The 25,630-nt window shown below is 31.6% G+C and overlaps 1 protein-coding gene across 6 annotated transcripts; it reads left to right on the plus strand.

Moving 5' to 3' along the window:
- Window positions 1-1,628: 1,628 nt before the first annotated feature.
- On the plus strand, window positions 1,629-23,661 carry LOC132723614 (P-selectin-like). Of its 6 annotated transcripts, none has more exons than XM_060708372.1 (16): window positions 1,637-1,908; window positions 4,324-4,566; window positions 5,143-5,311; window positions 5,866-5,993; window positions 6,892-7,048; window positions 7,676-7,788; window positions 8,874-9,005; window positions 11,117-11,323; window positions 13,038-13,223; window positions 13,820-14,020; window positions 15,417-15,602; window positions 17,418-17,618; window positions 19,008-19,193; window positions 19,851-20,060; window positions 21,209-21,320; window positions 21,659-23,653. In XM_060708372.1, exons 1-16 carry the CDS (start codon window positions 1,854-1,856, stop codon window positions 21,846-21,848), a joined length of 2,676 nt encoding a protein of 891 aa, XP_060564355.1. In that variant the 5' UTR covers window positions 1,637-1,853; the 3' UTR covers window positions 21,849-23,653. The 6 variants fall into 6 exon arrangements, with proteins under 6 accessions (XP_060564358.1, XP_060564356.1, XP_060564359.1 ...); XM_060708371.1 differs by having other exon boundaries at window positions 19,851-20,078; window positions 21,659-23,652; XM_060708373.1 differs by lacking the exon at window positions 13,820-14,020 and having other exon boundaries at window positions 1,631-1,908; window positions 19,851-20,078; window positions 21,659-23,658.
- The last annotated feature ends 1,969 nt before the right edge of the window (window positions 23,662-25,630 follow it).

A 25,630-nucleotide genomic window follows, 5' to 3' on the forward strand; every position in this document is an offset into this window, starting at 1 on the left:
ATCTCCTCAGCCTTTAATTAAGAAAATTAGTGTTAGAATTTTGGGAAAAAAACCTGTATAAGAGTGAATGTTGCATGACCGAAATTATTTATACAATGTACGATCGAGATCCCTTGAGAGCCAAAGCAAGAAACATAAATATTGTTAAAACTATAATTCAACATCCCTTGAAAGTAAAACAACAAAATACATGTTTAAAGTATAAGACCAAGATTCATTGCAAGTAAAACAATAACAAAACATGTTTAGAGTATAAGACCAAGATTCCTTGAAAGTAAATCAATAACAAAACATGTTTAAAGTATAATACAAAGATCCCTTGAGAGTAAAACAACACCAAAACATGTTTAGGGTATAAGACCAAGATTCCATGAGAGTTAAACAATAATAAAACTTGCTTACAGTATAAGACCGAGATCTCTTTAGAGTAAAACAATAACAAAACATGTTTAGAGTATAAGACCGAGATCCCTTGAGAGTAAAACAATAACAAAACATGTTTTAAGAATAAGACCAAAATCCAATGAGAGTAAAACAGTAACAAAACATGTTTAAAGTATAATACCAAGATCCCTTGAGAGTAAAACAAGAACAATACATATTTAGAGCATAAGACCAAAATCCCATGAGAGTAAAACAGTAAAACAATAACAAGACATGTTTTAAGTATAAGACCAAGATCCCTTGAGAGTAAAACAATTACAAAACATGTTTTAAGTATAAGACCAAGATCCCATGAGAGTAAAACAACAACAAAACATGTTACAAGTATAAAACAAAGATCCCTTCAGAGTAAAACAATAACAAAACATATTTAGAGTATAAGACCAAAATCCCATGAGAGTAGAACAATAACAAAACATGTTACAAGTATAATACAAAGATCCCTTGAGAGTAAAACAATAACGAAACATGTTATAAGTATAAAACAAAGATCCCTTGAGAGTAAAACAATAACAAAACATATTAAGAGTATAAGACCAAAATTTCTTGAGAGTTAAACAATAACAAAACATGTTAAAAGTGTAAGACCAAGATCCCATGAGAGTAAAACAATAACAAAACATGTTTAAAGTATAATACAATGATCCCTTGAGAGTAAAACAATAACAAAAAATGTTATAAGTATAAAACAAAGATCCCTTGAGAGTAAAACAATAACAAAACATATTTAGAGTATAAGACCAAAATCCCTTGAGAGTAAAACAATAACAAAACATGTTAAAAGTGTAAGACCAAGATCCCATGAGAGTTAAACATTAAAGTATAAAACTGGGATCCCTTGAGTGTAAAAACAACAAAAACAAAAAATGTTGTAACTATTTACAACTGAAAGTTAACACATGCAGAAGTTCTTTCTTATTACTATAATTAAGAAGAATGGAATATCTAAACAATGGAATAGCTTTAGACATTGATAATATGGAACAATCATCGACTGGTGACGGAATATATTTATTTTTGTAAATGCTTTTTTTAGACACGCGCAATAGTGCGTTCTATTTAAAGATATAAATATCTACCCGTCACTCCATACAGATCACGTGTATAAAATTGTAAATAATATTTCAAACAGTTTGGGAATGAAACACTCCTTTAAAATTTTATAACACGTCTAAATATATGTTTGATATAATAATATACGTAATTATACCATACTTAAAATCTATATCTTTATTTGAAATTTGATAAATACTGATTACGGAGAGAGTTTTCAAAAAAGCTTTACAAGCTTCCTAATCAATCCGTAAAATTTATTTTATGTACTTGTGTGGATTATAAATAAAATATTGTTTAAACTAAAAACTAAAAATCTAAGAAACCGAATTTACAAGTTGAGAATTTAATGCAGTATGGATCGTATATTCTATTTTATTTTTACCATTGGATTTACATTTCTACTGAAAGGTAAATATTTTAGACTCTCATAAAAAACGCATTAATAGTTTTTGTCGTTTTCATGTTCATTCTTTTTTTCTAAAGACTTATACATTAAAGGGACTCCACTGAGGTTTGAAAGCCTAAAAACATAACAAATGAATTTCTTATAAAAATGAGCTGGGGTACTTTAAACAGAAATATATGCAAAGTTAGATAAGAAAAATGCTTTGAAATAAATTGAAAATCGTATTTTTATGCTTTTCTTAGCCCGATTTGAGTGAAAAACGTTTAAACGCTTTTCATTTTGGGTCATTTTTTTACAATTAGAATAATTATTCCTGAAAAACGAATAGGGCGAATGATCTGAAATTTTGCACAAAGATTTGTGGTATAAACCTACATCAAATTGTACGTTTATCTGGAAAAAGTATTTTCAGTCCAATCATGTCAAAAAAAAACCTCAGTGGAGGTTTTCAATAGAACGAAACGGCCGATATTGAAAAAGAAAGTAAAGAGAGTGTCAACGTTCGGAAAGAAAAACTTTCAAATATAAAACGCGTAATATTAATTTGTATTCATGAAATTCAATATGTTTGAACAAAAAAAAAACGTATAAAATTACAATGTCGTTATATTTCACATTTTTAACGTTTGCTTAATAGCTTATAAAGAATTAGTTTAAACTGTTTGTGTATATTTTCTTGTTGCTGTTGGTGTTGTTATTGTTTTGATTGAAATTTTCATGTTTTGAAATTTCATTCCAGGAAGTATAACTTGTTGTCGTAAAAACGGATAGAATTATATAAACAAATCAAAACGTCGATACTATTTATAAATAAACCTTAAGTATCCATAAATGTAATTCTATTAATTATTAGAGTATTAGACTAGGCATTATGAAATGTCGGTCAGGAAGGGTGTTTTTTCATTTTGGTGCTCTTAGGAATAAATAAAAAGACAGCTAAATGTACCTTTTAAATGACTATTTAAATCAAAGCTCTGAGAGAACTGTCAAGCTAAAAAGGAGCAAGATATGTGGAGAACAATTTAAAATTTGTAAAAAAATTGTTATATTTATTTTTTTGAGCGGATTGATAATTTGTAACGTACTCAAAGAATAAACATTAGTTAATAAGAAAAAGAGTAACGTTACATGGTGACATAATTTCATCCACACAGAATAACAGATTCTGAAAACATCACCAATATTTGATAATTGTTTAGGTTCTTGTGGCTTCCTGTTGGAAAATAGAAAATTTGGAACATATGTTACATCATGAATGAATACTTCTCGCGACTGAATACTGAATAGTTCTACTATAATTTTCTAAATTTCAAAATAAAAATGTATCCAATTTCTACTTCATCAAACGAAACAAAACCTTGTTAGTTTTATTCTTTGATTCAACAAAAAGAAATTTAATGTTACATCTTCCTTTCAATATGGATAGAATACTGCAATATCCAAGCTACACAAGGTAGTTCTATTTATTCAACGCGATTGTAGCGATAAGTAATAGTTATAGTACATGAAACGAGTTAGTAACGAGGATATAACGAGTTTCATATACTTTAACTATTACTTATCGCTACAATCGCGTTGAATAAATAGAACTTCCTTGTGTAGCTTGGATATTGCAATAAACTGTCAAGATTAAAGAGCTTTTTTCAGTGAAAATAATTCATTCAGCAGATGTACCTTTTGATTAAATGAGAGTAAATTTCATTTCATTAATTATCTTTGTTTATATTTTTCATTGTATTTATATATTTATTTTATTTTATTGTATTGATTCCATTTTTTTATATTTGTTTTGCTACTGGGAATGGTCGTTACCACTGTCCCATTGGAGCCTCTATGAAAAAGAACTGCATTGATATATACAAGGTGCGAAAAAAACTCGACCAATATAACAGTCGAGTTTTTTCCTAAATGAATCAAGGAAAAAACTGTAATGTTAAAGATCAATACAGTTTTAAAATGGTTCCAGACCATGCGATAAGAGAACTTACGTCATGAGATTATGACTGCACAATCTTTTGTACTTTCTAAAAATATCTATATTGTACTGAGAATATTTATTTTAATCGAATGATACAAAATAAACGTCTGATCATTTTCATATCATGAGATTTTCTGTTTATTTTATATAATTTCTGTTTTTTTTATAAAATGAAAATGTTTGCTTTGATGATCAAAAAGTCATTATAGCTGATTCACTTTCTTTTTCTTCATTGATATGAAATTAGAAGAAAGTAGTCCGGCAAGAGACTAGTGAAAATACGGAAATTATGAAATGGCAGTGATATTTTACACTGGAAATTAAGGAAATAAAAATATGCATTTTATTTCATCAATATTTCATCAAAAGTTCTAAATATTTTATTTATAAGTAGATAATAAACATTTATAAATGGCCTTATACTGTCTTTTTTCCCCAGGAAACCAATGTTTTGACGAATCTATTATACTGATTACTGACACCCACAATAAAGGACTATATGGAGTCTCGTCTAAAACTAACACAATCTATACTATCGCTGTCAAGAGAATTTTAAACCCAATAGCAATACATTATAACGAAATTAATGAAAGAATATACTGGAGTGACGTCATGCTGAAGGAAATAAGGAGCACGTCCATTAACGGGCATGATGACGTCATAATAAGGAGTCTCGATAATAGTAAGTATTAAGCTAAATTTCATTACGTAAACAAAGCAATGTTCGGCCAAAGTTTCCTCAAACCAACACAAACGGTATTCAAAACCGTGTGTAAAACGAACCACTGCTATCTCTTCGTACAAAAAATTGAATTTTTTCTTGCATAATGTTCTTTACGTAAGTGTAACATGTTAGTGACTAAGTTGAGTTAAAATCTAACGATCTAAAGATATTTTCAAGCGAATTTAATAAGCGACTTCGTGCATCTGCTCATCCATCTGCTTACATCTTCAAATATAACATTAATTTTTTTTTGTTTATGCATAAAAATACGCTTTTTATTAATGCATATTTAAGCAACGCTGTAAATGTATTTTTATCAGCATCACTGTACTGTATTTTTATTTGGTACGCTGTGTTGTATTTTTATCAGCAATACTAAATTGTATTTTTATCAGGCATATTCATTTCGTCGATTTTTTTCATGCATATCAAGTAAGATTTGTTCTATTTGCACTTTAAAAGCGCCGTGTGAAATGAATTTCAACCGATTTATAACTTTTAATACTATTATTACTCATAAAACTGTTATTTTAGGTTCGATTCCTGACGGATTGGCGGTCGATCCCGTTTCCAAACTTGTTTTTTATACAGACGCAGGGAACCACCTTATAGCATTAATGGAATTAGATGGTTCCAATCATGCTGTAATTGTAACCAAGGACATTGACAAGCCAAGAGCAATTGTACCTGATCCTGTAAATGGGTAATTCTGTATTTGTATTTTTCATTTATTGGTTGATTTATTGTGACATTCCGGATAACTATATCTGCGACGGATGTTAAAGTTTTTTAATGTATGAGATAATTGCATGAAAACAGCAGCTGTCCACATGCCTTCTTGATTCTTCTATTACTGCCAAGATCGCATAATTTGCCGCACGCAGTCTGATCAGGATCCATGCTGTTCGCTTACAATCCCTATAACAAGTAGAGAAACTGATAGCGAACAGCATGGATCCTGATCAGACTGCGCGGATGCGCAGGCTGGTCTGGATCCATGCTGGTCGCAAACCCATTATGTTGGTTTTGTCATGACGCGGCTCATATTAATTACTTCGAAAAAATTCGGAAACACACTGACCGGTAATTAAATCTCACTAGCGGTTGTTCATTACGATCCCTCGTTTGTTCACTGTTTACCACTAAACTGCAATCGGAATAGTCCTCACTTAAAATGCCTAAAGAACAATCCTTTCTTACGCGATTAAATTGTTTTCTAATCAAAAATATGTATATAACCTCATTACTCTATTGCAGGAAAATATACTGGTCTGACTGGGGGTTATTTCCAAAAATAGAGACCGCCAATTATGATGGTACTAATAGAAAGGCTGTGATTACATCCGGGATACTTTGGCCGAACGCTTTAACAGTCGATTTTGCAGGTAAATGCATATGTTAACACATTGCACTTCCCATCATCTCTCATGAACATACAAAACAGCACAAGTATCTCTAGGCTCCAAACCTTTTTCTACAAAACTTTACTGACAGCGGTGCAAGATCTTAAAAATAGAAAATTTAAACAAAACTTTGAAAGATCTATGAGTAAATTAACAAGGAAAAATAATACAAAGATGATAAAGAAAAATGCTCGAAAATTGACATTAAGTGCCTTTATTTTGGAAAACTGAAGGAAGAGAATGACCTGAAATTATGCACACAAGTTATTGAAATTGATCTACATCAAATGACAAATTCTTTGTTTAGGATCAGTGAAATGATAATTTAAATGATAACCGCCGCATACACATGTATATAAATATGCGAATGTTACACACTTCAAAATTTTTAATCCGGTGCTAGGGGGCGGCTTAGACGGTGCAAGGGTGCGGCTTAGACGGTAGCTACCGTCTTTCAAACCGAGCTTGCAATATTTTCAATTTTACCCTTTCGAGTGTTCTTTAAGGAATCATTTTGTATGTGAGTATCGAATTATGTAAAAAAAAATATGGCAATGACTCTACAAACTAGTTATAACCAGATAAATACAGTGGCTAGACCAAATTATCTTAAACGGCATATGCATACTAGTATGTGTTACGTGTTTGTATTTATTTTGACCTTTGTATATCTTTGCGTATGTTATTGACAAGTTTTGTCAAGCATATGAACAAATAGTAGCTAAATTGACAACTGAAACATAAAAAAGTAAACCTCACATGAAATTTCCGAACTCTCGCAAATAGTGGTGAGAGACTAAAAGAGGGATAATACACTGTACGCTTGAAGTTAGTGATTTCAACGACTTGGGAATGGATAACAAATGCTATCTTGTTTCAGATCAGTGGATGTACTGGGGAGATGCTGGAACTCACAACATTGAGCGAGCTAGATTAGACGGCTCTGAGAGAAAAGTCATTTTCTACAATGCCAATTCACATTACTTTTCAATGCTCCTTTACTCAAACAATCTGTTTTATACTGACTGGCAACACAGGTACGAATATTATTTATTGAAAACACAAGTCACTTGTAAAGCTTTGTTGAAATAAACACACTGTGACAATGTACTAAGTGAGAGAAAAACAGACAAAACTGTCTTACGTGATGTGATCTTCCACGGGACATTTTTTAAGAAGGTCACATAAGATAGGGAGTCTCTTAATACAGGTTTACTGTCATACATCTGTATTTGGATTTCATTTTTATTGATATGCAGGCGATATAGTCTTCGGGACCCTCAGGTACTCCTGATGTTTTCCCGTTAATTTGCACAATCATAATTTCATTTCTAGAACATGCGCCGCTTTTCATGTACGGCAATGTCAAATAAGGATTCTATGATCACCTTATAAGCAACACTTGTGGATGCTAAAATCTTTGTTACTTGATGTATGCTAGTGCCAAAACGACACAAAATGCATCCTTTATTAACCATTGTTGTCCTCGTAAATTCGCATTCAAATCAATACGACCTTTTTCAGTTGTCTCGGGTTCTCTCGGGCAACGTGTTTCAATTATTTAGCCACTGCAAATAATGGCTTATCAGTTGTTATCGCTGCAGACATAAAGTTTGAGTCTATTTTATATATATAAAATCACAATAAGATATGTACACTTTCAGATCAATCATGGCAATTTCCGTTTCCGGTGTCGACGTGTCTTCAAACATTGGAAATGATTCATTTTCCAGACTTAATGATATTTCTCGTTTGAAACCAAAACCAGCGTATCCAGGTAAGTACTTTAAAGTTAATAGTAAAACCCGGTTCAACAAAATTAAATAGTTGTAGATATACAACGTCTTCAGTCACATGGAAATTATGACATGTCATACAGGGCTTTCAAAGGCAGACCATTTATGCATGATTTATGCGCAAACAGTAATCTGTTGATCGCTCCACACTGGAAAGAGACAGGAAATTGCAATTGTTTTGTAACAGTGATAATGGCAATTCGTCCATGGCGGCAACTGTTACATTTTTTTCACTCTCAATAAAAACAAAATCTTCCATAGAATGATATAATGATAAACAGCATAGGCAAAACATACAACTGACACATAATCTTTCCAGAGTTTGATTTTAATTAATCAGATTTCAGTATTGCATTTTGAGTAAACTACATGTTAAAATTTCTAAATCATTACATATATGTTAAATCATAAGGCATATATCATGTTAATACATTTTAAAGGGAGACACAGGCAAAATTTTCATTTCTTTGTTTTGAGTTTTTCAGTCATTATTCTGTAAATGCCCTCAAAATGAATATATTAGACAGTCAAAGGGACAAAACTTTCCCCATATAAAGAATAAAATGGTGGTTTCCTAACTTGATATGATCCGCGTGGGTTGTTTCAATCATAGAATATCCATATTATCTGTTATTATAACTTCAAGGATTTATTCAAGTCATGTGACTTGTTTAGAAAACTATTTGGTGATTCTATTTTGATCTAAATTTTGTCAAAATATATAGATATATTTACGCTTCAAACCCAAAATATTTAGAATTTAAACAGAAATTCATGCTGAAACTTCAAGAAATGTCATTTTAGCGTGATTTGAGTACATAAGATTATTTTAATATTTTTGTAATTATTTCGCCTGAATGTCCCTTTAAGCATATAACATATAAACACACTATGTTGGATAAATGCGTGTGTAAAGCGCTACCTTGTCGAACACATTACGTTTCCATACCACTTTTCTGTCGAGGTAAAAATAAAACTTCTATTGTCTAAATGTCTAAATGAATTATTGTCCACTTGCATTTTTCATATTTACATTAATTGGCAACTTTGTACTGTTTTTATATAGAAACAAATGCTTGCACGAAGAATAAAGGCGGCTGTAGTCACATCTGTATACCAAGACCAAAAGGAAATCATGCTTGCCTATGTCCAACAGGTTTTACCTTGAAAGATGATTCATTTTGTATAAAAGCCGAAGGTATTGTATTTTTACGTCTTTTGTTTCCATAATTCTTCAGACATCTTATTTATATGGCTTATGGGTGCCAACGTTAACCATGTGTTCGAAAACGACATTCGGAACACTTATGTCAGAACAAAGTTTTAATAATATATTCTTTGAACTTTCAAAGTTACAAAGGCATGCTGTATCATTTACCCAAACCTTATTTAAATTAACCTTATGTTCATTCTTTCGTTTTCAAATTGCGCTGAATTAGGTATATATTTCAAAACAATGACTGTTATTATGGTGATTGACAAATAACTGATAATAACAAATGATCATGGTAGGCTATTAGAATAACCGTCTAAAACATAAAAAACTATCTAGCCTTTTTTGTCAATAACTCACAGGGATATTTTTGGTAATTACTCATGTGTCACGTGGATAATTTTTTTATGTGGTCGGAAGTAGAATATACAACTATATTCGGAACACAACTACTTCAAGTAAAACAAATTGTCTAAGCTTTCAATATTTGATATTATAGTGCAATGTCCACGCAGTGATCTCCCCTTAATTCTTTGGCGTAGTGTACTTATAAGGGAAATAACCGCCGCGAGGAGTTTGATTATAGTGACCAGAAAAAAAGATCTTGTCAGCGCAATAACACATACACATTTAATTATTTGGATTTGCAACAAATACAGTGATCGCGTCTGATGGCTAAACGTAAATTTTAAACTAATTTGACATTTGCCTACACACAGGATAGACATAAAGTCACTCATCAGCTTTCTATTTATAATAAGTATATTTTTTGCAAGTGGTAAAATAATGGTCTTATTCTTCGTATTTAAGGGGATAAAGACAACATACGAGAAGGACCATTATATGTTAAAGGCGCATCTCAGTGTTGTTATATTTTTCTGGTCCTTCAGGATCAATGATGCCAGCACTATTAAGTGTTGAGAATTGAGTTCCGCTCAAGCCGGAGTCAGGGGGCGTGAGGGATGTTGCACTTATTCATTATCTTTCATGAACAGACTCAATCAAACCGAGTCTGCAAGTAATTTTGTTGTGATAAATGCTTCCGAGGCATCACTTTGTTTCCAGATTTTTATGCTTCAAGCATGACTATTTATTTTTTCTTTCCTTCGTAAACTAATATAATGGTTTTAAAACATGTTAGAAGCTTATAACCTAAATAAATAGCACTGAATGTGAAACTATTTGTCATAACAATAGCAAATTGAAAACAAAGTAAAATACGTTTCAGATAGATAGTCAATGAATAACTTTTTGGAAATTAAAACAGGACATCACAAATACAACATTTTGAGATAATTTCTTGGGCATAAAGGGCCTTAAAAGTTATAATATGCTCATTAAAGAGTAAGATATTTTCAAATAACTACTCCCAAACAGACTGGTTTTTGAATGTTTTTGTAAAGACGACAATGATCTGAAAACAAACAGTAACTATATATGACTGCAGTATTTACACCAATCTTAAGTGAAACGTAGCAAATATTTGGTCACATAAATGTCATGGAAATAATTAAGCTGTACAATTTTTGCCAAATAGATAGTTACGGAAAATGCACTTTTGTGGTGTTAAATATGCATTGTGTTTGTTAATTTGCATTTGTTTTGTTGGATATTAGTTTGTTGTTCATTTGACTTTTATGCGTATTTCTAACAAATGTATAAACAAATTTGTTGATGCCAGGGTCATTGCTAAATGACAACGCAACCATGTGTTTAAATTAACATTTAATGGGATGTACATGAACATAATATTTCTATTAAGGTGATTTTCAGATGAAGGATCATACTTAACTTACATGTCGTTTAGTTAATTTTATTAATGATTACGTGCACAAGAGGAATAATTGCTTGAAACCGATATTTAACATGTTCATATTCCACATTTTCAATTTTGCCATCCTAAGTGACCTGTAAAGTTTCTGTTTAGGACTCATTTATGATCTTTCACCTACTGCCTATATTATTATTCACTCATTTATTATCTTCTTCACTATTTACCAGACTGTCTATATTATTATTTACTTATTTATTATCTACTTTATTATTTCGTTTATAAATATTCCTTACGAGACATCTTCTATCCGTTAAAAAACTAGAACAAGAAAACAGTGTTACGTGTAAGCCATTGAAGAGACACAACAAATTTACCACTATTTCACCAAAAGAGTGTCTGACACATGTTTCGCCAGTTGGAAAGGTTTGTAAGATTCAATGCCCGGATGGCTTCCTATATGGTGGTAATCTAACTGATATAGAATGCAAAGCTGATGGACATTGGAATGCTGACGTATCTCTCTGCTTTGGTGAGTAATGCTGTAAAAATTCTTTAATATTATGATATAAGAGAATAAGGATAAACTTGAAAGATTATTATGAAAATTATATACTGTCCAAGGATAATTACATGAGCCTTTGTTTACATTACAAAGATTAATAACAATGCGAAATAATGGTAAAGCAAATTGAAGCCTTATGATTAAAACAGAAAGTAAAACGTCATATTTTCATGTGCCTTGTTAGCGCAGTGGGCAGAGCGTCCGTGTCAGTGTTGTATTAATGCATTGGATGTTTAAGGTATCTTTTTTCTTACTTGACCGGTTTTGTTTCAAATAGTTACACATGCATAATATAGAATATTTTTGTATACGGGTTGATATACACTTGTGTAAACTTAGAGAGGACGTCAAAACATCAGTAGAAGTATTATTAGAAATCTAAAAAATATAATGAAGTAGTGTGCTACATTATTAAATGTTTCGTAATGTTGTATAGTTGAGATAAATGTTGTTTGCGCATCATATTATTGACAAGTCGACATATAGATATACATTTAGGCTTTTATTTAATTCCGCAATTCATGTATATGAAGGTGTACAAAGTTCACATGTCAAGAATGATCGATAACAGTTCTACATACAACTCAAAACGCGTGCATGTATATCAATTAGAATGAGAATCTATATTAATGTTGACAGTTTACGTGTTGAGTTGTCATGATAAATACTGGTCTAAAAGCCAAGTCTAGGGAGTTCAAATTTGGGAGTTGGCCACATCAGTTATATACACTTATAGTATTAAAATGTAAAAGTCAGTTTTGCGTTTCTTAATCATCCACTATACGACAATGGTCGTTTTGGTGCCGTGACCAGGATGCGATCTTCTGTAAGGGAATGATACCTAGAAGAAACATTTGGTCAGCAAATACAGGGTATGAGATTCGATATGTTCAATCAGCTGTGGACAGCTTCTTTCACTCCATTAAGTGTCTTAATGACATTGAGTACTGACAGAAATTGTGTAAACAGTGAGCTTTGTTCGTGTAAAAACAATTTCAATCAGGCTCCGCTGTACGTCCCTGACCAAAATGTTTCTTCTAGATATCATTCACTTACAAACGATCAGGCAGCTGGAAAAAAACATAAAAGACCACAAGGTGAGTCTAGCTGTGTATTCCCGTATTTAACTCGCTCAATTTTTAATAACCTGTTTATTCTATATCTAAATTATATTGAGGAATTGCAAAATGTGTCTTTCGCAAGACGTAAGTAAAATTTATCCAGACAAATTAGTTGTTAACAGCTTCTTTTTTAATTATTTATTTATTTTTTTATTATTATTTTTATTATTATTATTATTATTATTATTATTATTTAAACGGCTTCTATCGTTGACGTTAAATGGAAATGTCAAACCCGCTCAAATTTCGAACACTGAATAAGAATAATGGATGGTACAAACATTTGTGAAAAAAAATATCTGCATTAATATGTGATCGAAGAAAATAAAAAAACAATACTTTTATATCTTTTAAATGAAATCAAACAATAATTTATTGATCAAGATATCTTAAATGATACAGCATCCGATATGGAAATATATTGGATGGCCATATAGTACAACTTAAAAGCAGCGATTGGATATCGCACAATATCTCAATTTACTGTCGTGAACTGTTAAAAGGAATACTTTCAAAATGATTTTTATCATATTATGTAATTCTACTTTATCTATTTATAGCAATTACATGCCCCCTTATTATCACATCTAATACTGAAATAACCGGTTGTAAAAAGCCACTTGATTTTGGATCAGTGTGTGAACAAACTTGTAGTAAAGGCTATGAAAAAGTGAGCGGAAGCAGCTTCAGATTTTGTAAATCGGACGGCTCTTGGTCAGGGGAAGATCTAAAATGCCAGGAAAAAAGTAAGCACTTTGTATGTAATTTTCAAACACTGCTCAACTCATTAAGAATATGTTTTTTTCAATGCATATGGTTCCGCATTAGATTTAATAGGGAATTCACTGAGGCTTTTGGACCAAACCGTGACTTAAAATAATTTTGCGAAAGTATCTTTTCATGTCATGTAGATCCAGGCCAATAACTTGAGTGATTTTTCACTCACTTCGTTTTGAGGAATGATTATTTATGATTATTTGTAATCTATTTATGATTATTTGTAAGGGAATGATACATAGCAGAAACATTTTGCCAGCAAATACAGGGTATGGGATTCGATATGTTCAATCAGCTTTGGACAGCTCCTATCACTCCGTTAAATGTCTTAATGAGATTGAGTACTGACAAAAACAGAAAGCTAACAACATTTTAATGGTCATACTCATTTTCAATTAATCTACGTTCAAAACACGTTATTAATCAAATGTATTTGTTTATTCTTTCTTCATACATCTTCAAACATGTTTTTGCGATAGTGGACTTGGCATAGAAATTCCTAATGACGCTTATTATTCAAAAGAATGAAAACAAAAGTATATGTTTAGCCTTCTCTGATTTTCAGTACGGCAATGCGGAGACGTCCCTCTTCCAAAACGAGGTTATATTGTATCAGGCCAATGCGCGAATTATTATGGAGCAAAATGTAATATTGCATGCGACACCGGGTACCAATTCAGCTCCAACACAAAAGTGGTAACCTTAGAATGTGACCTTGACGAAAACAATAAGGCGGTGTGGAAAGCTGACAATCTGGCATGCATTCGTATGTCCTTGAAATTATAAAATACAATGCATATTAATAAACTGCCAATGACAGTTTGCACTTTATTTCACATGTTGTCGTAAAGTAATTTTGTTTCCTAAAACAATGAATTTTCATGCCATTTCTAGACCAATCCTTTATGAGCATTTGATACTTTCACATAATTTAAAGTGACATTATGCTCATAATTTCATAGTCAAGTTGCAATGAGCTGAATTGACTTTATATTTCAAATGATTGACTGTTAAAATGGTGTTTGACCAACAGTTGATATCAGAAAAATTTTAGGATAAAATTATAAATCTGCCTATAATTTAAGAAGACTGCCCCACTCTTTTTACAAACTAAGCGTTATAGGTATATTCTTATGGATAAATACAGAAATTTTGTTTGAATATGTGCATTATTTATTGTTTATGCGAACTTAATTAGTAAATTTAAATGAATTATGGCAAAATAAAAACTTATTTTTATCTTCACCTGTTCACTCACTATATACCCTCGGATGGGCATAATGTCACTTTAATATGTGTAGGTTATCTAAAAACAAACTGTACTATACGAGATAGTTTTCGGTAGCTGGAAGAACCATGAAAGGCCACAAGATGAGTCTAGCTGTGTATTCCCGTATTATACTCGCTCAATGTTTAATAACCTGTTTATTCTATATCTAAATTACATTGAAGAATTGCAAAATGTGTCTTTCGCAAGACGTTAGTAAAATCTGTTCAGCCAAATTAGTTGTAAACGGCTTCTATCGTTGACGTTACATGGAAATGTCAAACACACTTAATTTCGAACACTGAATAAGAATAATGGGTGGTACAATCATTTTGTGAAAAAATATCTGCATTTATATGTGATCGAAGCAAATAAAAAACATTACTTTTTTATCTTTTAAATGAAATCAAACAATAATTTATTGATCAATATAGGTTATAGGTTATATACAGAGTTTTAAGAAATTAATTTTCGAGCGAACGAAGTGAAGCAAGAAAATTAGTTTCTTAAAACTCTGTATATAACCCATAACCGACTTACAGTTAGCCCCGCCTATTCAAACCGAGTGCACTATGTCAATAGGCGAGGTCCATTAAATCGGCTCACTTAACGTATTTAATACATACAGTTTTGAGTTACAGCACTGTATGGAAAATACTTCAGCAAAATTTAAACAAAATAGAGCGATTTCATTGGTAGACAAACTTTGGCGAACTGTAGGTTATCTTTAATGATACAGCGTCCAATATGGAAATATATTGGATAGCCACATAGTACAACTTAAAAGCAGCGATTGGATATAGAACAATATCTCAATTTACTGTCGTGAACTGTTAGAAGAAATACTATAGAATCATTTTAGCATATTATGTAAATGTACTTTATATATTTATAGCAATTACATGCCCCCCTATTATGACATCTAATACTGAAATAACCGGTTGTAAAAAGCCGCTTGAATTTGGATCAGTGTGTGAACAAACTTGTAGTAAGGGCTTCGAAAAAGTGAGCGGAAGCAACATCAGATCTTGTAAATTGGACGGCTCTTGGTCAGGGGAAGATCTAAAATGCCAGGAAAAAAGTAAGCACTTTGTTTGTAATTTTCAAACACTGCTCAACATATTAAGAATATGTTTTTTTCAATGCATATGGTTCCGCATAAGATTTAAAAGAGAATTCACTGAGGCTTTTGGACAAACCGTGACTTGAAATAATTTTGCGAAAATCTCTTTTCATTTCATGTAGATCCAGGCCAATAACTTGTGTGATTTTTTATTATTATTATTATTATATACCACATTTCTATAGCACTCTTTTCATAAATAATAAATGTTCAAGAGTGCTTTACATAAATCCGATAAAACATAATCATATTATATATATATATATATATATATATATATATATATATATATAAATGTGTATATATATATATATATATATATATATATATATATATATATATATATATATATATATATATTATTGACATAATGTACAACATTAATTAAGTAAACCTATTAAACAATAATGATACTCTAAAACCAGTAAGGATGGTAAGAAATACAGACACATTTAGTTTAAAATCAAGGCTCAATAACAATTAACACTGATAATATAGCAAAAGTAGTACATGTATGATGATTTATGAACTAACGTCCATAGAACTTTATGAAATAATGTGTTTTGAGAGCTCTCTTAAAACATGGCAAGGTATTACAGTCTCTAATGTCAGGTGGTAACGAGTTCCATAATTTCGCTGCGGCTGTCTGGAAGCGCCTGTCACCATATCGTACTGTCCGAGATTTAAGCACAACTAATGTCATTGAGTTATTCTGGGACCTCAGATTTCTGACTGGGATGTACACGTCTATCATGTCTTTTATATAGGCTGGTGATTGATCGATGAGGGATTTATATGTATAAGTCAAAATTTTATATTCGACCCGATACTCTACCGGAAGCCAGTGAAGGTTACGTAAGATAGGTGTTATGTGGTCATATTTGAGTGTTTTGGTCACAATTCTAGCTGCTGTATTTTGAACATGTTGTAACTTGGTCATTGACTGCTTAGAGACTCCATATAACAGTGCATTACAGTAGTCTAACCTAGAAGTAACAAGTGAATTTACTAGAGATTTGGTTGCTTTAACAGTAAGATAGGGTCTGATGTGACCGATTTGTCTTAATTGTGCATAACAGTTCCTACAGACATTATTTACATGTTGTTCCATCCTCATGTTCGAGTCAAGAAATGCACCAAGATTGCGCACACTAGATGATTGGCTAATTTTCGAACCGTCGACTGTTACTGTAACATCTGAAACAGGTTGTGCGTTATGTTCAGATGAGAAGATGATCAACTCTGTTTTGTCGCCGTTTAGCTTCAGCATGTTGGCATTCATCCAACTTACAATATCTTCAAGACATCTTTCAATACGGTTTATATTCTCCTGAATTGAAATATTAGTCACTGGTTTGAAGGATAGATAGAGTTGTGAGTCATCTGCGAAGAAATGGTTGTTAAGATCATGTTTACGGCAGATTTCTCCGACAGGTTTCGTATACATCACATAGCTCTTGGGTCCCAGGACAGACCCTTGAGGTACACTGTACTCCATGTGGACAGGTCCTTTCACGCCGTTAAATGTCTTAATGAGATTGAGTACTGACAAAAACAGAAAGCTAACAACATTTTAATGGTCATACTCGTGTTCAATTAATCTACGTTCAAAACACGTTATTAATCAAATGTATTAGTTTATTCTTTCTTCTTAGTTCTTACATCTATAAACATGTTTTTGCAATAGTGGACTTGGCATTGAAATTCCTAATGACGCTTATTATTCAAAAGAATGAAAACAAAAGTATATGTTTAGCCTTCTCTGATTTTCAGTACGGCAATGTGGAGACGTCCCTCTTCCAAAACGAGGTTATATTGTATCAGGCCAATGCGCGAATTATTATAGAGCAAAATGTAATATTGCATGCGACACCGGGTACCAATTCAGCTCCAACACAAAAGTGGGAACCATAGAATGTGACCTTGACGAAAACAATAAGACGATGTGGAAAGCTGACAATCTGGCATGCAATCGTATGTCCTTGAAATTATAAAATACAATGCATATTAATAAACTGCCAATGACAGTTTGCACTTTATTTCACATATTGTCGTAAAGTAATTTTGTTTCCTAAAACAATGAATTTTCATGCCATTTCTAGACCAATCCTTTACGAGCATTTGATACTTTCACATAATTTAAAGTGACATTATGCTCATAATTTCATAGTCAAGTTGAGCTGAATTTACTTTATATTTCAAATGATTGACTGTTAAAATGGTGTTTGACCAACAGTTGATATTAGAAAATATTTAGGATAAAATCATAAATCTGCCTATAATTTAAAAAGACTGCCCCACTCTTTTTACAGACTAAGCGTTATAGGTATATTCTTATGGATAAATACAGAAATTTCGTTTAAATCTGTGCATTATTTATTGTTTATGCAAACTTAATTAGTAAATTAAAATGAATTATGTCAAAATAAAAACTTATTTTTATCTTCACATGTTCACTCACTATATACCCTCGGATGGGCATAATGTCACTTTAATATGTGTAGGTTATCTAAAAACAAACTGTTCTATACGAGATAATTTTCGGTAGCTGGAAGAACCATAAAAGGCCACAAGATGAGTCTAGCTGTGTATTCCCGTATTATACTCGCTCAATGTTTAATAACCTGTTTATTCTATTTCTAAATTATATGGAAGAATTGCAAAATGTGTCTTTCGCAAGACGTTAGTAAAATCTGTTCAGCCAAATTAGTTGTAAACGGCTTCTATCGTTGACGTTACACGGAAATGTCAAACCCACTCAATTTCGAACACTGAATAACAATAATGGATGTTACAAACATTTTGTGAAAAAATATCTGCATTTATGTGTGATCGAAGCAAATAAAAAACATTACTTTTTTATCTTTTAAATGAAATCAAACAATAATTTATTGATCAATATAGGTTATAGTTTATATACAGAGTTTTAAGAAATTAATTTTCGAGCGAACGAAGTGAAGCAAGAAAATTAGTTTCTTAAAACTCTGTATATAACCTATAACCGACTTACAGTTAGCCCCGCCTGTTCAAACCGAGTGCACTATGTAAATAGGCGAGGTCCATTAAATCGGCTCACTTAACGTATTTAATACATACAGTTGAGTTACAGCACTGTATGAAAACTACTTCAGTAAAATTTAAACAAAATAGAGCGATTTCATTGGTAGACAAACTTTGGCGAACTGTAAGATATCTTAAATGATACAGCATCCAATATGGAAATATATTGGATAGCCACATAGTACAACTTAAAAGCAGCGATTGGATATAGAACAATATCTCAATTTACTGTCGTGAACTGTAAAGAAATACTTTCAGAATCATTTTTAGCATATTATGTAAATGTACTTTATCTATTTATAGCAATTACATGCCCCCCTATTATGACATCTAATACTGAAATAACCGGTTGTAAAAAGCCGCTTGATTTTGGATCAGTGTGTGAACAAACTTGTAGTAAGGGCTTCGAAAAAGTGAGCGGAAGCAGCGTCAGATTTTGTAAATTGGACGGCTCTTGGTCAGGGGAAGATCTGAAATGCCAGGAAAAAAGTAAGCATTTTGTTTGTAATCTTCAAACACTGCTCAACTCATTAAGAATATGTTATTTTCAATGTATATGGTTCCGCATTAGCTTTTAAAGGGAATTAACTGAGGTTTTTGGACATGCCGTAACTTGAAATAATTTTGCGAGATAATGTTCCTTTTGATGTAGGTCTAAGGCCAGTGATTTGTGTGAAAATATCTGATTTTTTGCTAACTCCGTTTTCTGGAATGATTATTTAAATTCTTGCAACGCTTTTCGCTAAAATCGGACCAAGAATAGCACACAATGCGATGCACATTTTTTGCGAGTATAGTTCTGGATAATTTTATCATATCTTTTTCTGTGAAGAACCCAAGGTGATCTTTATAAGAAAATCCAACTTTTATGTTTTAAGACTTTTAGATCTCAGTGGTTTTCCTTTAAAGTAAATAGCATAAAATTCCTTAGCATTGGCAAGAAGGCCTTAACTAGCGATTAAGTCCTACTATTCAGCAAATAAGAATCTGCCTCTGAATAGGTCATAAGTCAAATATCAGTCAAGTATCATTTGCCAAAATGTTTCCTATATAGAAATTGGAAAAAACAACAACAGAATTTTACTATTCATTTATAATAATTATACTGACTTTCCAGAGAAATATGTGTGCTTAAATATTTTTCAGCTGTTGAATGTCCTAAATTAACTCCCTATTGGCATTCGAGTATACTAGGATGTTCACCTCCATTTATCGTTGGAAGTGTCTGTGCACAAATCTGTCATGATGGCTATACAAGTGACAACTCTGGCGCAGGTCAAAGAGTGTGCACAACAGATGGCACCTGGTCAGGTCAAGAATTAATCTGTGTAAAGTATGAGACAGTGCCACCTAAAGGTCATTTAAATTCCAAAGGTTTGATAAAATATGCATGTTTTTGCATTGGAATTGTTCGTTAAGCATTATGTTTATATTATATTCTATTATATATTGCATTATATTATATTTTATTATATGATCTAAATATAACTGCAATCTCATAGGTCGAAACAGTAGTCAACAAAACGTTTTATAAAATCATATTTACTGGGTGTAGTATCATATTCACTGGCTGAATTGGAATTTGCCAGTCTAAAAATAGATTGAGACTCATATTCAATGACCATAAACCGTAGGCTGTTAATTACGCATGCTAATTAAACATATTTGTTGCGTTTTGTTCTTTATGGCATATTTCTCGATTAAAATATCATTACTTGACTATTATACTTGAAGTCTACACCACAATGATGAGTATAAACTTGAATTACTTTTGTATGCGCAGCGTTCGCGTAGTCGTTGCACGCCTATCACGTGCGTCTTTTTCCCGCGCTTCAACGAGGCTATTTGTGATTTCTTTTAATTCTTAGCCTGTTCATATAAAAAAACAATTATTGACTTGCGAGCCATTGAATATGATGTGATATTTACCGGCAGAAAGTCATATTGTGCTCGGCTACCGCCTCGGTCAATATGTCATTTGCCGGTGAATATCACATCATATACAATGACTCACTAGTCAATAATTATAATTTATTATATTATATCATATCACATTATATTACATTACATTTTATTAAATTATATCCACCGCCTCCCTGGTCGAGGGGTTAGAGTCGATGACTTCTATTCCAGTTAACTCTCCAGGAACGATGGTTAGGAAACTACCCGCCTATATGACTGAAATACTGTTGGGGAAAAGGGCGTAAAATGAAACAAACAAACAAACAAAATTATATTATATTACATTATATATCATATTTTATCGTATCATATCATATTTTATCAATCGAATATTAAGAGGCTTTTGTAAATATTCTGGAGGGTAACGACTTTTGTGAAAAAAAATCTGCATTTATTTGTGATTGTGGCAAATCTTTGTCTATAAAATGAAATTAACAAATTCTGAATCTATTGATAAAGAAGTCTTAAATTGTGTTTAATAAAATTTGCATTTTATGAATTTTGAATCAACGGTATAATCAAACATTGTGTATTTTTAACAGATTCCGATGAAAAATTTGATTTCACAAACAGCGGTGTCCTCATTGGAGTTGCGGTTATAATCATGTCCTTTCTGTTGTTGAATTGTGGAATTTTGGTCTTTTTACGGAAGCTGTAAGTAACATAATTAAATGAAATTTTTTCCTGTCTATCTTCATATTTCGCGCGAAAGTTCAACATAATATTTTTGAAAGCAAATATGCTGTTCTTTTTAAAAGTTGGTTTTTAAAATAGAAATCTGAAAAAAGGTTGGTTTCTAGGAAGCATTTAAAGCAACAAAATTACATGAACATTGCAGACTATGTTTGATTGAGTCTGTACATCAGTGAAAATGAAAAATGCAACATCCCTCACGCCCCCTAGCTCCAGTTAACGAGTAAAAATTTCCAAACAATACGCCTTCAATTTCATAAACTAAAAAGAATTTCATTCATAGTGTTTTGCATTTGCAGAGGTGGAAAAATCGAAACAAGTGTTGAAAGTAAAATCTCCTTATTACAAAACCAAAATGGACACTCAGAACGACAATTTGGAACAAGTTTCAAAAGAGAAATTTCCTTTTCACAAAATTCACTCTCAGATTCACAACCTTCAACTAAGCCTGGAGTAGAGGAAACATTTAAAAAAGAGGAATACACGTGATTTTAACTATTAAACTTCATCATTTTTATTTTGTTTTTGCTAGTTGTTGTCTTTATGTTTTGTTTTTGTTGTTGTTTATTTGCTGTTTGTTCTTGTTTTGTGACGACAGTCTTGTGATATATTGCTAAATAAACGAATATTGTACATGGTATTTCCAATTTCCAAACAATTCAAACTGTAGTGCATTAAGTGGAATAGTTTTTGAAGGCAATGATCAAATCAAAACGTTCCAAAACGAAAAGAAAAACCTTGCCAAGCAACGATGCAATTTTCACACAGACCACGTGTTTCAGTTGTCGAGTCGATAAAATTTGTGGTGATGAAAAAAGAATAAAAATGGAAACAAAAAAGAATAAATATTGAAACAAAAAAGGATAAATATTTAAATAAAAAAGATAAAACAGTTTTAAATTATATATATGTGTGTATGGAAGTATGTTAATTTAGATAAACATGTATATTGAAAGCTATGGGAAAAGAAAAGCGTACAATGAATGTGTGAGGAAAATTCGAAAAGAATAGTAAAAGTGACATCAATGAATCTTGTAATAGCACCTGACCACAAATAATAAATTTTCTGTCTTAGAAAAACAAAAAAAGGCATACATATTGGGGAACTGGTAACAAATTTGCAGTGGTAATTGGATTTTGACAATTGTCCCTGTGGTCACTTCAGACATATATGAGGACACAGGGAAGATATTAACCATGTTTAAATGGAAGATTAACACAAATGAAAATATTTTACATTTAATTACATTTTACTACATTCAATATGCAGTTCTGTGAATGTCTAAAATGATACATTATCCTTTTAACAAATTATATAGCATGTAGATATTTGTTATATATATACATGTATATTTATTTTTATCTACGTACTTGTTTCATAGTTTGGGGACCTTTTTGTTGACAATGTGCCAGAATTAAATCGTATACGTATACATGCACAGTGCGTTAATTGGAGTGCAGGTATTAGTTACTCGCACTCCAGAGCATGCTCATTAATTGACTCATGGTACAAATTAGATAGCGCTCTTTCTATTAATTAACTAAAATAAACAGACAAGCCACACAAACACGAACATTCAGTAATTAATTTTTATTGAAATCTTAAATAAATATTGGGATCTATTACTTTTGTCTGATAAGGAAAGCGTAAAAAAATATACATACCAAGTTCAAACCTATTTTAGCATACAGACGTCCTTAAAACATTCGAGATTATCTTATGAGAAGTCCTTTACTTGATCGCACATTTTTATGCCCCCACAGAGTGGGAGCATATAGCGTTGCACTTGTCCGTCCGAGTGTCCGTCCGTCCGTCTGTCCGTCCGTCCGTACGTCTGTCCGTACGTCCCGAAATCTTGTGAACGCAACTCCTCTTAAACCGGATGGCAGATTTTGCTTAAACTTCCAGGGATGAACAACCTTAATGTGTAGATGGTAGTAAAGGAAGGAATTTTTGCTGCGACCAAATTTAACAGAATTATGGCCCTTTGTTGATTTTTTCACTATATACTATGTAGAAATTTTGTGAACGCAACTCCTCTTAAACCGGATGGCAGATTTTGCTTAAACTTCTAGGGATGAACAACCTTAATGTGTAGATGGTAGTAAAGGAAGGAATTTTTGCTGCGACCAAATTTAACAGAATTATGGCCCTTTGTTGATTTTTTCACTATATACTATGTAGAAATTTTGTGAACGCAACTCCTCTTAAACCGGATGGCAGATTTTGCTTAAACTTCCAGTGATGAACAACCTTAATGTGTAGATGGTAGTAAAGGAAGGAATTTTTGTTGCGACCGAATTTAACAGAATTATGGCCCTTTGTTGATTTTGTTCACTATATACTATTTAGAAATTTTGTGAACGCAACTCCTCTTAAACCTGATGGCAGATTTTGCTTAAACTTTCAGGGATGAACAACCTTAATGGGTAGATGGTATGAAAGGAAGGAATTTTTGCTGCAACCAAATTTAACAGAATTATGGTCCTTTGTTGATTTTTTCACTATATACTATGTAGAAATTTTGTGAATGCAACTCCTCTTAAACCTGATGGCAGATTTTGCTTAAACTTCCAGGGATGAACAACCTTAATGTGTAGATGGTAGTAAAGGAAGGAATTTTTGCTGTGACCAAATTTAACAGAATTATGGCCCTTTGTTGATTTTTAGTTTTCAACTTGTGGCACATGAATTAAGTCCAAAAAATATTTGACCTAGAGTCATAAGATTGACAGAACAGTGGCGTGTGGGGGCATCCGTGTCCTATGGACACATTTCTAGTTTTATCTAGCCAATGTTTACGAAGTAGATGTTCACATTGTAACAATATAATTGTAGGTTCACAATTTAAAAGCAGCATAACAGGTCGTTCTTTTGATTTACACAATGATGTTAACTGTACTACGCGTAATGTAATTTTCCTCATTACATGTAAAGGCTGTAAAAAGCAATACGTAGGTCAAACTAATCAAAATGTATCATGCAGATTGAATAAACATAGATTTGATAAAAGAAATTGCGACGTAAATCCAGTTTCACATGTTGCGAGCCATTTCGGATCAAACGATAATAAGTGTTCATTGTCAGATTTTTCATGTTTGCATATAGAAATTATAGATAACAACATGTACCGGTTATGTATAGAATCTTTTTGGATCCATAAATTAAATAATAAGATTCCAAATGGACTAAATAATAAAGTATTGTTTGATTTATAATGTGTTACATGAATATTAATATGTTTGTATATTATCTTATTTTTATTAATTAACTGTTTATTCATCTATTGTTTGATGATTTAACGTGACATTGTAATTAAATAATGACAATAACTAATTATAAACGTTTATTTAAAATGCATAATAATTATTGTAAATGTGATTGTGTATATTGTTATATATATTTTAAGATTATGTTATGTATATTGATCAATGTAAACTTATCTATTATTTTAAGATTGTCTGTGATAAATAATGTACATTGAACATGACAAAAATAAATATTCTGTTCTGTTCTGTTATGTGATATGGTATGCTGTTTTCTTTTTGTAATAAATAAAAAAATAACCGCTTCGTGTCAAACTTGTTTGGATAATTTAATAAGCGATAGAACAGAACAGAACAAATATTTTATTTGACTTAAGCATTACAAGCCCATCGTCGTTAACAATGAAAAAAAGAACATATATATATTGGTATGACATGGAAGATTTTACATATAATACATAAATTATTATTTCCTTAACATATATATCGTGAGAATGTAACAAAGGAAGAAATATATTTATATATACTCAATATTTACATGAAATAAAAAAAATTAAAAAAAAAATAACAAAAAAAGGAATGATTTCAGATTGAGAACGTCATTTAAATTATTACAATAGTGAATCCCTTAATTTGAAAGCTTTAAAACAATATAGAGCCAATTTTTTGAAGATCTTCTTATTACTACTTTGCATTAATGTTTTTTTCTTAATTATATTTGTGTGGGTATAATAATATCTGGGTATATATAACCTTATTAAATCGACATAAGCTGTACATTTTAAAACAAAGTGAAATTCGTCCTCTAGGTCGTTTAAATTACATAGTGTACATTTACGTTCATCGCGCGGAATAATGTAGTGTCGGTTAAGTTTATGTGAAGAGAGACGTAATTTAGCCAGTGCGTTTCTAAATTTTGTATTTTCTAATAGTCTGATATAATTTGACTGCTCAAATGTATCTTTTATCTCCCGGAAAATATTTAAGGAACTTGACATCTGCAA

This window comes from Ruditapes philippinarum, unplaced genomic scaffold (assembly GCF_026571515.1).
Source record: "Ruditapes philippinarum isolate M1 unplaced genomic scaffold, ASM2657151v2 ctg2728_1_1_1_1, whole genome shotgun sequence".
Taxonomy (NCBI): domain Eukaryota; kingdom Metazoa; phylum Mollusca; class Bivalvia; order Venerida; family Veneridae; genus Ruditapes; species Ruditapes philippinarum.